The sequence below is a fragment of the Rattus norvegicus genome, chromosome X (genome assembly GCF_036323735.1).
Source record: "Rattus norvegicus strain BN/NHsdMcwi chromosome X, GRCr8, whole genome shotgun sequence".
NCBI lineage: Eukaryota > Metazoa > Chordata > Mammalia > Rodentia > Muridae > Rattus > Rattus norvegicus.
Window position 1 is genome coordinate 39,288,139 of NC_086039.1, and position 14,209 is coordinate 39,302,347.

The following is a 14,209-nucleotide window of genomic DNA, read 5'->3' on the forward strand; positions in this document are numbered from 1 at the left end:
AGGAAAACCTCAACAGACATCAGACCACATGACTTGTAGTTCCATTATTTTAAGTTTCTCTATCACGCCTATACTCTAACACATAATCACTGAGCACTCACCGTAGTGTAGATTATTGTATAAAACAACTGGCAAACAATAGTTACAGACCTGCTGTGCATACACACCCCAAAGAAGGGTAGGATAGTCATCCAGCCACCTTCTGCACTAGGTGGCACTGAAAGACCCACCTAAAAGTGGACCCAAGAATTGTTCTTAGGTTAATGACCTAGCAGGAAGATGCGTACAATTAATAATGGCTAACCACTTCAAGGACTTTCTAGACAGAGAGTAACTGCACCATCCTGAACATAGTGCTCTGCCACGCATGTTTGCCTATAAGTCTATTTTAAAGGAAGATAAGAAAAGCTGTAGTTAAGAGCACTTGCTGCTCTTCCCTAAGACTAGGGTCCATGTCCCAATACCCACGTGATGGCAGTTCACAACTATCTGCAACTCCAGCTGTAGAGGATTCAACTCCCTCTTCTGGCCTCTAAAAGTACCAGGTATGAATGTGACAGACAAATATGCACACAGGAAAAACTCCCATATATAACATTTTTAAATTTTGAAATAATAAACTAGGGGTGATGGCATATGTCTGTAATCACAGTACTCAAAGGCTAAGACAGGATGATTGTCACAGGTTCAAGGTCAGTTTGGGCTGCAGAATGAGAAATAGTCTCCAAAACAAAAAGTCGAAAGCCAAGCAGGCATGGTGACATACGCCTGTAATCTACTTGTGATAAGAAGGCAAGAAGATCATGAACTCAAGTCCATCTTAGGCTACTAAAGGCCAGCCTGGGCTACAAAAGAGAGACTTTGTCTGAAAACAAAAGCAACAAAAAAGGTAAGAAAGGTAAGATAGTCATGGTTACTCATGTTGTAATCTTAGCATTTGGGGAACTGAGGCAGGAGAAATGCTTCAAGTTCCAGGCCAGCCTGGGCTTACAATGTAAGATTCTATTCCTTACTGTCAAATGAAAAAAGGTGGAAAACTGAAGTTTATTGATGTCAAATAATTTATTTGGGATGACAAATAAGGAGAGATCTACCATTTATCCCCAAATGGTCTGGACCTCAATCTATTCAGGCTTGTTGACAATCATGGATACTGAGTCAATACTGACTTAGAGGATGGTGAAAGTTGCTATAACACTGGCAGAATTACTTCAAGCACAGACAGGAGGAAATTCAGAGATGGACCGAGGGTTCAGTGATTAAGAGTGATTACTATGCAACATGAGGAGCAAAGTTTAGATCCCAGCATCCATGTAACAATCCATGTACACCTGTAGTCCCAGGTCTAAAGGGTCAGAGACAGGAAAACTAGGGGCTTGTTGACTTCCACCCTTGCTGAAAAAACAAATACAAGCCCAGGTTCAGGGAAGGACCCTGATTCAAAGGAATAAGTGGACAGAAAATGATACCCAATGTTTCTTCTAGTATCTGGACATACATACAAGTGCACCCATCCACCTGTGCCCACATTTGTGTTTGAGCACACACAAATCTAAAGAGAAAAGGGAGAAGGAGGCACTTTAGGCTGAGAGGAACACAGGACCTATGGGACACCAGTGTACCCTAATATGACAGTGAGTAGCAGATGGTGATGTGCTCATTAACGGTCTTTAAGCAGATTGAAATAACAGGCATGTGCTCCTCACCTGTTACACTGAGTATACCTCACAAGCTCTGAGGAGAACAGCATAATGGGTAATTTCCTTCTCAGAAGTGAATGTCTAAAAGAAGAGATCACTGGTGGGTACATAAAACAAGTATAGGACTTCTATAGTTGAAAAACTTGTTGCTGGGAAAACACCCAAGGGTATTTCCTTGTTATGTTCTACACCTCAGGAAAACCACTTAACCACTCATATCTCCCAAATATGCCAATATGACATTATATTTTCTAAGTTCAAATATCTCAGACCTTTCTGCCTTTGTAGTCCCCATAACTCAAAGAGTTATTAAGATTTATCTGAGGTGGAGAATATGAATTGGTAATGAACATGGGCATATATGATAAAGTCTTGGATTTGATCCTAACTACCAAAAGATATTAAGACTTTTCTGAGGGGCAGAGATATGGCTCAGTTGGTAGAATGCTTGGCTGGCGTGCATGAATCCCCAGATTTGATCTCCAGAACACATGGCCTAGGTGTGATGGCATATTTCTATAATCCCATAACTTGGCATGCGAAGGCAGGAAAATCAGAAGTTCAAAGATACTCTCCCCTATATAGAAAGTATGAGGCCATCCAGTGTTATATGAGACACTGCCTCAAAAAAGAAACAAAAAGACTGGTGTGAGGATTAAATACACGGACTCATTAGTCTCAAAAGTACAAAGGCTGGTATCACTTGCAATCTACACTGAAATCACTTGCAATCTACACTGAATGTTCTAATTTTATAACAACAACCTTGATATATTTAATTCACATGTATATTATTTTTAAGTATAATAAAAATAACTTTTTGGTAACATTAAATAGTAATTTTTCTAATTAGCATACAAAGTAATTTGGCATTTTCATAGTTTTGGTGTAATGGTAGCCTAAAATATTTTATTTTCATTTTAAAGCCTGTGTATATGCAGGGATTTGTGCACAAGTGTAGTACTCAATGAGGCCAGAAGAGGGTGTCGGATCTCCTGGAGATGTAGTTCAAAGCAATTGTGTAGCACTCAAGTGGAACTTCAGGCCTCTGCAAGAGTATTCGCTGAAAGTTTATGTTCTTGTTTTGTTCATTCTTAAGGAAGGGTGGTCTCTTATAGTCCAGATTTTCCTTGCCTCTTGCCTCTACCTCCTAAGGACTAGGATTAATGTCTTTACCATACCTAGCTCCATTAATCTATTCATGAATGTCTAAGAAGGTTCCATATCCTAGCTATTGTGAATAGAGCAACAACTAACAATTCTATTTTTTCTAACATAGGTAATCTTCAGCACACGAGGTGGCACTCTACCCACTGAGCTATATCCTCATCTTTAAAACTAATTTCAGTATCAGAGCCATTCATTAAATGGTTCTACAATAAGTATAATTAAGAGCCCCCCATTCAGAAAGCTGTGTGAAGTACTCATGCCTGTGATCCCAACACTGAGAGAACTAAAGCAGTAGTTATCACTCCAATTCAAGGCCAGCCTAGGTTACACAGTTAGTTATCATCACTCCAATTCAAGGCCAGCCTAGGTTACACTGTTAGTTATCACTCCAATTCAAGGCCAGCCTCGGTTACACAGTTAGTTATCATCACTCCAATTCAAGGCCAGCCTAGGTTACACAGTTAGTTATCATCACTCCAATTCAAGGCCAGCCTCGGTTACACTGTTAGTTATCACTCCAATTCAAGGCCAGCCTAGGTTACACAGTTAGTTATCACTCCAATTCAAGGCCAGCCTCGGTTACACAGTTAGTTATCACTCCAATTCAAGGCCAGCCTCGGTTACACAGTTAGTTATCACTCCAATTCAAGGCCAGCCTCGGTTACACAGTTAGTTATCACTCCAATTCAAGGCCAGCCTAGGTTACACAGTTAGTTATCACTCCAATTCAAGGCCAGCCTCGGTTACACAGTTAGTTATCACTCCAATTCAAGGCCAGCCTAGGTTACACTGTTAGTTATCACTCCAATTCAAGGCCAGCCTCGGTTACACAGTTAGTTATCACTCCAATTCAAGGCCAGCCTCGGTTACACAGTTAGTTATCACTCCAATTCAAGGCCAGCCTAGGTTACACAGTTAGTTATCACTCCAATTCAAGGCCAGCCTCGGTTACACAGTTAGTTATCACTCCAATTCAAGGCCAGCCTAGGTTACACAGTTAGTTATCACTCCAATTCAAGGCCAGCCTCGGTTACACAGTTAGTTATCACTCCAATTCAAGGCCAGCCTAGGTTACACTGTTAGTTATCACTCCAATTCAAGGCCAGCCTCGGTTACACAGTTAGTTATCATCACTCCAATTCAAGGCCAGCCTAGGTTACACAGTTAGTTATCATCACTCCAATTCAAGGCCAGCCTAGGTTACACAGTTAGTTATCATCACTCCAATTCAAGGCCAGCCTCGGTTACACTGTTAGTTATCACTCCAATTCAAGGCCAGCCTCGGTTACACAGTTAGTTATCACTCCAATTCAAGGCCAGCCTAGGTTACACAGTTAGTTATCACTCCAATTCAAGGCCAGCCTCGGTTACACAGTTAGTTATCACTCCAATTCAAGGCCAGCCTAGGTTACACTGTTAGTTATCACTCCAATTCAAGGCCAGCCTCGGTTACACAGTTAGTTATCACTCCAATTCAAGGCCAGCCTAGGTTACACTGTTAGTTATCACTCCAATTCAAGGCCAGCCTAGGTTACACAGTTAGTTATCATCACTCCAATTCAAGGCCAGCCTAGGTTACACAGTTAGTTATCATCACTCCAATTCAAGGCCAGCCTAGGTTACACAGTTAGTTATCATCACTCCAATTCAAGGCCAGCCTCGGTTACACAGTTAGTTATCACTCCAATTCAAGGCCAGCCTAGGTTACACTGTTAGTTATCACTCCAATTCAAGGCCAGCCTAGGTTACACAGTTAGTTATCACTCCAATTCAAGGCCAGCCTAGGTTACACAGTTAGTTATCATCACTCCAATTCAAGGCCAGCCTAGGTTACACAGTTAGTTATCATCACTCCAATTCAAGGCCAGCCTAGGTTACACAGTTAGTTATCACTCCAATTCAAGGCCAGCCTAGGTTACACTGTTAGTTATCACTCCAATTCAAGGCCAGCCTAGGTTACACTGTTAGTTATCACTCCAATTCAAGGCCAGCCTCGGTTACACAGTTAGTTATCACTCCAATTCAAGGCCAGCCTAGGTTACACTGTTAGTTATCACTCCAATTCAAGGCCAGCCTAGGTTACAGTTAGTTATCACTCCAATTCAAGGCCAGCCTAGGTTACACAGTTAGTTATCATCACTCCAATTCAAGGCCAGCCTAGGTTACACAGTTAGTTATCATCACTCCAATTCAAGGCCAGCCTAGGTTACACAGTTAGTTATCACTCCAATTCAAGGCCAGCCTAGGTTACACTGTTAGTTATCACTCCAATTCAAGGCCAGCCTCGGTTACACAGTTATCACTCCAATTCAAGGCCAGCCTAGGTTACACTGTTAGTTATCACTCCAATTCAAGGCCAGCCTAGGTTACAGTTAGTTATCACTCCAATTCAAGGCCAGCCTAGGTTACACAGTTAGTTATCATCACTCCAATTCAAGGCCAGCCTAGGTTACACAGTTAGTTATCATCACTCCAATTCAAGGCCAGCCTAGGTTACACAGTTAGTTATCACTCCAATTCAAGGCCAGCCTAGGTTACACAGTTAGTTGGGCTATAGATAAAGTAAAGGGAAGGGGAGGGGGGATGGGAGAAAGGGTTAAAAAGAAGTGAAGAACCCTTCTTAGGGGGAAGAAGAGTATCAAGTTTTCCCTCATATGTAGAACCTACATTCAAAACTACCTGTGTAAATGACATGAAAACCGAGTTGCGATACTTGGGAAGGTGACCAGTAAGAAGGGAGGATGACAAGGGAAAGTAATGGAGAATATGAACAAAGTACAATGATACACACTAACTAAAAAATTACAAGTTAAAGATTAAACTGGGACCACATGGTAGTGGTGCATGCCTTTAATCCAGGCATATGAGAGACAGAGGCAGAAAGATCTGAGCTCAAGGCTAGCCTGGTCTATAGAGTAAGTTCCAGGACAGCCAGGACTACACAGTGAAACTCTTATCTTGAAACTCCAAAAAATAAAAAGTTTCTGGACTGAAGAGAGCTCCAGAGGTCCCAAGTTCAATTCCCAGCAAGCCAATGGTGGCTGACAACCATTTATAATGGGATCTGATGCCTGCCTCTGGTGTTCGTGAAGACAGAGCACTCATATACATACAATACATGAACAAATAAATCTTTAAAACACTGAACATGGGACTGTGAAGAAAGCTCATTGAGTAAAGTACTTGCCATGCAAGCATGGGGACATTAGCTCAATCCCAGAAGCCATAAAAAATTCTAGCACTGGAGAGAGTGAAAAAATGTGGGTCCTTGGGGCTCCCTGACAAGCCAGCCTGACCTTTAAAACCATGCGTTCTAGGCCAGTTAAGAGACTTAGTTTCAAAAATATATGGAAAGTGCCTGAGAAATGAGACCTAAATTAAACCTGTGGACTCCACAATCACACCCACACACATCCACTGGGACCTTAACTCACAAGTACACACACACACACACACACACACACACACACACACACACACACGAAAATCAAACCAGTCCCAAATGTTGGTGATGCACAACAGGAACATGAATTCACGCCCAATATTGGTTACATAGCACCACATAAACCTGTATCCCTCCTGCCCCTGTTGAAATAAAGTTTCAAAAATTCTATCTGTTCGCTTTCACATAACTATTAAGAATGACCTCTAAATGGTTATAACAGGCTATATAGCTAAAACCTAGAATTATTTTAGGAATTCCAAAGTAAAACTAGTGTCCACACTGCAATTGAGCAATAGGAAAAAGCACTGCCCCCTTAAGTCCCTTCAAGTAAATTAAAATCCCAGATAAACTGGACATCCAACCATACAGCCATTTCTCTACCACAAGACACATCTAAATAACCTATTATTTCAAATCCCCACCAAACCAAAATGTAAACTCAAACAACATCACCTTTCTAAGGTTTTACTGCATGGGATCCCCTTTACCAGAGACTCTGATGTGTGGGTTCTGGGTTCATATCAGATATGGCCAGAGTTTCTCAAGCAAAAAGAGTGAAAATGTACATAGAGATTTAAACGGTAGGTACTATCACTACTCTGTAATGTTTTTACTAAGTTGTGCATCTAATAAAAGGTACAACAACACACACTTGAAATAAATTTAGCCTTCCTTTCGCTTCTATGAATGATGCAACAGACAAACTAATAAGATTGTCCCCTCTATCCCAACAAAAAGAATTGTTCAAGTGACTAAGGGAACATCTGCAAGCTGGTCATAGTGACTTGAAAGGCTCACTGGAATCCAAACCAATATAAAATAAAGAGCAAGATTCTGTCTCAAAACAAAGAAACAAATAAGCAACCCCAACGCCTCTTCATTTGATGTCCTTCCTCCTCTCCCCCCTCCACCACCTTATATGAAATACTCTACACGATGTGATAATTCCCAAATCCTACACATTGTGAGGGGGCTTTTTTCCCCGTTCGAATGTTAAGCTGCAATAAAAGATAAAAAATAAAATTAGCTTTCATTATCAACATTTTAAAAAATGTCGCCAGGAAAATCAGAAAATCCTTTTCCTCACTGCGTATACCTCCGCACCACCTGCAAGTACACAGAAGGTTAGCACCAGAACCAGAAGAAGCAGAGCTTATCACCTTCTTCCCCTTGAGCAAAAGGGATGGGGACCCTCATGCCTACACCCCTGGCTACAGCGCTCAGCTGCAGTCCCGTGGGCTAGGACACTCAAACGCCACGCTGTCATGTAACAGAAGGGCCGCGGAGGGGCCAGACGCCCTAGTAGCGAAACCACTACCTAGGCGACTTAGTGGGGGAGGGGGGTTGTCGTCGCAGCAGCCATGGCTCCCTTATCGCTGCCCCTGGGCGATGCGACATTTTTTCCCCCAACCCCAAAAGGCCAGGAAACCGTAAAGCTGGGCCACCTTGGTGGTTGGCTGTGGATTCCTGGCTGGCGTACGTTAGTCAGGATGGAGGGTGGGAGTTAGCGAGCCAGTCTCAATCCCTGGAGTCCGAACACCTCAGCGCCTCCCACCCCCACCCCCGCCCCCGCCGCGGCACCCACTGGGTCCGCATCCTGGATGCCCCCTCGGGTGCCAAGCCCTACCTCAGGGACAGCCGTGAAAAAGGATACCCTCTCCTCGCTTTCCAGCCACCCCCCACAAACTCGCCCACGCACCCACGCCAAGCCGGAGGGGTCCGTGCCACCTGCCGAAAGAGGGACGCAGCCTGAGGCCGCCGTGGCAGGTTGACCTAGGCCCGAGAAAGGGCGCCCGGCCGAGAGCTGTTGGCCGCCCCGCCCCCCTCCTCCCGGGGGTCCTCTGCGCGGCCTTCCCAGGCGCTCCCAGGGCCTTACCTGTAGGCCGGGGGGTGGACTGCGAGAATCGCCCCGTGGCCCCTTCCGTGGACTTCGCAGACAGCAGCGAAGAGCCCTTCGCAGCCCCCTCAGAGGGGGCTCCGGCTCTGGCTCCGGCGCCGTTCCCACCGCTGCGCTCCATCGGGATGAGCGGGCTGCACAGGCGCACTGTCCGGCCCGCTGTGTCGCACCGGCTCCGCGCGTGTCCGCATGCGCACGCGGCCTCCCACCTTGTGCGCTGTCCTCACCCTGCCTGGGCTCGCTGCACGGACCCTCCCGCACTCGCCGGTGCGTCACTCCTCAGCCGCCAGCGGGTGCGCGGGCGCGTGGGCGCGCAAAGGGAACTGCACGTGCTCTGTGCTCACCGCTTCTCCCCCAGCCCGCGAGACTCTCGGGCTGGTGGGAAATGCGCACGAAGTGCTGGGAACGTGCGCGCGCCGTGTTCACTCCACAAGTCCTTACCGCTTAGCACTCCTAGCGTCCGCAGGCACCAAACCCTGCGCGTTTCTTCTTAGAGTTGATAGCCCTCTTGGCACACTCAGTTTAAACAAGTTTCCACACACCTGTGCACACATACACTTAAATTTTCTCAGACCTGGCACACACACACACACACACACACACACACACACACACACACTACATGCACACACGTGTTCACACTGTCTTCACAAAAACATCCCTGCAGCTCCAGGGGCCATGCATGGCTAGTTCTTCTGGTGGTCACCACATGAGCCAGTGCCATATGTGCAGATGCCATAGGGCCATAGGACCCATTCCACTACATGAGATTTCAGTTTGTTTGTTTGTTTGTTTGTTTATTTATTTATTTATTTATTTATATACTTGCCAAATATTTATCCAATAAGATAATGAGTTTCATTATCCATTTTCATATGTCTTCCATGCACTTTGTGGGGGCAGTGGTGTATTTGTCCCCTCCTCTCGCCAGACCCTTTCCTCTTCCCCCCAAATCTTTCTATCTCCCTGTCATATATGTGTGGGCTTTAAATACAATTTTAAAATCTGGATTCTGCATGTCCTACACTTGTTTTGTTTTGGACGGTCTCATTCTGTAGCTTAGGCTGGTATGAAACTCACTTTATAGCTATCAAGCTCTAGAAGCAATCAAGTCTGATGCCCCAGCCTCCAGAGTGCTAGAATTAGAAAAATGAACAACCACGCTGGACTTATATTTGTCTTTTGGGTTATTTGTATGTTTGTTGTAAGGATGAAGAGGAATAGATTTCATGTAGCCTAGGCTGACCTTGAACTCACTATGTAAAAGAGGCCTTCTGCTCCAGCTTCCTGAACTATGAGATTCAAGGCCTTCATTACTATGCCTGGCTACAATTTTTTTTCTTTCTGAGTCACTTTGTTCACCACAATGATCTCCATTTTCAAACATTTTCCAGCAAATAACATTTTTTCTTTTTTTAATGGCTGAATTAGACTCAATCGTGTATTTATACCATCTTTTTTTATATCCATTCATTGATGTATGCAAGTTATGAATAGTGTGCCACAGTAGGTGTTCAAGTAGCTTTATTGCATGTCCACTTCGATACCTAGGAATGGTATAGCCAGGTCATATGGGAGTTCTACTTTTAGGTTTGGGAGGCTGTCATTACTAACATTTGAAGTGTAGTCTCTTTTTTTTTTTTTTTTTTTTTTTTTTGGAGCTGGGGACCGAACCCAGGGCCTTGCGCTTCCTAGGCAAGCGCTCTACCACTGAGCTAAATCCCCAATCCCTGAAGTGTAGTCTCTTAATTTACACTCCGACCTATAGTGTGTAAGGGATATTGGTTCCCCATATCCTTATCATTTCTTATTTCTTTTTGATATTCCCTCTGAATATCAGTGAAATGTAATAGCTAGGTAATTTTGTTTGTGTATTCCTCCCTCCTGTCTCCCTAGGGTCTCATCAAGCACAGTTTGCACTGGCCACAGCCATTACCAAGATCTTCCTGGGCATATGAGGCCCAACTCACTTTTCCTTTTACACTTTCTGCCAGATAATTATCTGGTGAAGATTTTCGCTCTTTTTGTGGGCTTTCTCTGAGAATTGTTTCCTTTGCTATAGAGAACTTTGTGATTTCCTGCTATCCCATTTATTAATTCTTTTGTTTGTTTTTGTTTTGTTTTTGACATGGAGTCTTTGTAGGGCTGTCCTAGATTGCATCATACTTCCCAGGCTGATTTTGGAATCCCCTTGACTTTGGCTTAGAAATTCTGGACTTACAATCCTTTTCTTTAGCTATACACATTTATTATGGTTTCAAAAACATACTGATGGGGCAGAGGTATAACTCAGTGGTAGACTGCTTACCCTGCACATATGATGTGTATAAGCCCCAGGTTTGATTACTATTTATTTATTTATTTATTTATTTATTTATTTATTTATTTATTTCATGTGTGTGAGTACACTGTTCCTGTCTTCAGACACATCAGAAGAGGGTATCAGATCCCATTACAGATGGTTGTGAGCCACCATGTGGTTGCTGGGAATTGAACTCAGAACCTCTGGAAGAGCAGTCAGTGCTGTTAACCCCTGAGCCATCACTCCCAGACCCTTGGCTCTGGCCACATATGTAGCAGAGGATGGCCTTGTTGGGCACCAATGGGAGGAGAAGCCCTTGGACCTGCCAGGGGTCAAACCCCCAGTGTAAGGAAATGTCAGGGTGGGGAGGTGGGAAGGAGGGTATTTGGGGAGGGGAACACCCTTATAGCAGAAAGGGATGGGGATGGGATAGGGGGCTTATGTCCGGGAAACTAGAAAAGGGAATACCATTTGGAATGTAAATAAAAATATCTAATAAAAGAAAAAGTTGAATGGAGTAGGGGCACATAGCTACCCTGAGCTCCAGGGTCACCTCTATTTGGGGGTCTTGAACCCTAAATCTTGTTAGACTTCATTATATAAGCCTGATAAGTCAATGGCCATTGATGGGGTAAAGCTGAAATCCCAGATCCGCTTTGGTATTTCTTGTGATTGGTCCCTATCCTGAAGCTACTTGTCTTACCAGCCACCAGTCATTAGTGTGATACTTTGTAAACTGCAATACTTTGCAAGGAGTTTATATATTTTAATTGTGTATGTTGTAAGGACCCGCTCATCCCGATGGAGCGCAGCGGTGGGAACGGCGCCGGAGCCAGAGCTGGAGCCCCCTCTGAGGGGGCTGCGAAGGGCTCTTCGCTGCTGCCTGCGAAGTCCACGGAAGGGGCCACGGGGCGATTCTCGCAGTCCACCCCCCGGCCTACAGGTAAGGCCCTGGGAGCGCCTGGGAAGGCCGCGCAGAGGACCCCCGGGGGGAGGGGGGCGGGGCGGCCAACAGCTCTCGGCCGGGCGCCCTTTCTCGGGCCTAGGTCAACCTGCCACGGCGGCCTCAGGCTGCGTCCCTCTTTCGGCAGGTGGCACGGACCCCTCCGGCTTGGCGTGGGTGCGTGGGCGAGTTTGTGGGGGGTGGCTGGAAAGCGAGGAGAGGGTATCCTTTTTCACGGCTGTCCAATGCAAAATGGATTTTATTTAATAACACTATAGGCTGAGCTCAAGAGTTAGCTCAATAGGGCTGGAGAGATGGCTCAGTGGTTAAGAGCACCGACTGCTCCTCCAGAGGTCCTGAGTTCAAATCCCAGCAACAACCACATGGTGGCTCACAACCATCTGTAATGGGATCTGATGTCCTCTTCTGGTGTATCTGAAGACAGCTACAGTGTACTTATATATAATGAATAAATACATCTTTCAATGAATACCCTAGTAAAGGCACCAGTGGAAGGGGAATTGAACTCTGAATCTCTGGAAGAGCAGTCAGTGCTGTTAATCCCTGAGCCATCACTCCAGCCCAAAAGATAGTTTCAAACTAGGGGGAAAAACTAATACTATCTTATTAAGGTGGAGTTTGTTGTTATTGAAGACTGACCTAAGTCTATGGTGATCTGATAGGATGCATGGGATTATTTCAATCTTCTTGTATCTATTGAAGCCTGTTTTGTTACTGATTATATGGTCAATTTTGGAGAAGGTACCATGAGGTGCTAAGAAGGTATAATCTATTGTTTTAGGATGAAATGTTCTATAAATATCTGTTAAATCCATTTGATTCATAACTTTTGTTAGTTTCTCTATGTCTCTAGTTTCTGTTTTCATGATCTGTCCAATGATGAGGGTAGGGTGTTGAAATTTCCCACTATTATTGTGTGAGGTGCAATGTTTGCTTTGAGTTTTAGTAAGGCTTCTTTTAGGTGCCCTTGCATTTGGAGAATAGATATTCAGAATTGAGAATTCATCCTGGGGGATTTTTTCTTTGATGAATATCAAGTTTCCTGCCTTATCTTTTTTGATAACTTTTGGTTGAAAGTCAATTTTATTGGGTATTTGAATGGCTACTCCAGCTTGTTTCTTGGGACCATTTGCTTGGAAAGTTGTTTTTCAGCCTTTCACTCTGAGGTACTGTCTTTCTTTGTCACTGAGGTGTGTTTCCTGTGTGCAGCAAAATGCTGGGTTCTCTTTCTGTATCCAGTCTGTTAGTCTGTCTTTTCATTGGGGAATTGATTTCATTGATGTTACAAGATATTAAGAAATAGTTATTGTTGTTGTTAGAGGTGGAATTATGTTTGTGTGTCTCTCTTCTTTTGGGTTCATTGCAAAGAGATTACTTTCTTGCCTTTTCAAAGGTGTAGATTCCCTCCTTGTTTTGGAGTTTTCATCTATTAGCCTTTGTATGTCTGAATTTGTAGAAAAAGATTGTGTAAATTTGTTTTTGTCATGGAATATCTTGGTTTCTCCATCTAAGTCAACTGAGAGTTTTGCTGGATATAGTAGCCTGGGCTGGCATTTGTGTTCTCTTAGGGTCTGTATGGCATCTGCCCAGGATTTTCTGGTTTTCATAGTCTCTGGTGAGAAGTCTGGCATAATTCTGATAGGTCTGCCTTCATATGTTGCTTGACTGTTTTCCCTTATTGCTTTTATTATTATTTCTTTGTTTTTTTGTTTTTGGTGTTTTGAGTATTATGTGATGGGAGGAATTTCTTTTCTGGTCCAACCTGTTTGGAGTTCTGTAGGCTTCTTGTATGTTTATGGGCATCTCTTTCTTTAGTTTAGGGAAGTTTTCTTCTATAATCTTGTTGAAGATATTGACTGGTCCTTTAAATTGGGAGTCTTCACTCTCTTCTATACCTATTATCCTTAGGTTTGATTTTCTCATTGTGTCCTGGATTTTCTGTATGTTTTAGGTTAGGAGCTTTTTGTGTTTTATGTTATCTTTGACAGTTGTGTCAATGTTTTTTATGGAATCTTCTGCCCCTGAGATTCTCTCTTCTATCTCTTGTATTCTGTTGGTGACGCTTGCATCTATGACTCCTGATCTCTTTCCTAGGTTTTCTGTCTCCAGAGTTGTCTCCCTTTGTGATTTCATTGTTTCTATTTCCATTTTTTAAATCCTGGATGGTTTTGTTCAATTCCTTTACCTGTTTGGTTGTGTTTTCCTCTAATTCTTTAAGGGATTTTTGGGTTCCTTCTTTAAGGGCTTTTGCTTGTTTACCTGTGCTTTCCTGTATTTCTTTCTTTTTTTTTTCTTTTATTCGGAGCTGGGGACCGAACCCAGGGCCTTGTGCTTGCTAGGCAAGCGCTCTACCACTGAGCTAAATCCCCACCCCTTCCTGTATTTCTTTAAGGGAGTTATTTATGTCCTTCTTAAAGTTCTCTATCATCATCATGTGATGTGATTTTTAAATCCATATCTTACTTTTCTGCTTTGTTTGGATATCCAGTATTTGCTTTGATGGGAGGACTGGGCTCTGATGATGCCAAGTAGTCTTGGTTTCTGTTGCTTAGGTTCCTGGCTTTGCTTCTTGCTATCAGATTGTCTCTGGTGTTAGCTTGTCTTGCTGCCTCTGACAGTGGCTTGACCCTCCTGTAAGCCTGTTTGTCAGCACTCTTGTAGACCTGTTTTCTTTCAGCGGGATCTGGACACAAAGAGCTGCTCCTGGGTTTGTGTGTCCTGAAACCTCCAG

General features: G+C 43.8%; 1 protein-coding gene across 4 annotated transcripts in view; it reads right to left on the reverse strand.

Moving 5' to 3' along the window:
• Positions 1-8,676, reverse strand: part of Map7d2 (MAP7 domain containing 2) — a 115,724-nt gene extending 107,048 nt beyond the window's left edge. Inside the window, exon 1 of one of the 4 annotated variants that reach the window (NM_001289778.2) lies at positions 8,192-8,557. In NM_001289778.2, coding sequence (NP_001276707.1) covers positions 8,192-8,333 — 142 coding nt within the window. In that variant the 5' untranslated portion in view covers positions 8,334-8,557. Of the gene's footprint in view, positions 1-8,191 lie in introns of all 4 variants that reach the window. The other 3 variants (XM_039099843.2, XM_039099844.2, XM_039099842.2) reach the window with 3 other exon arrangements.
• Positions 8,677-14,209: the final 5,533 nt, after the last annotated feature.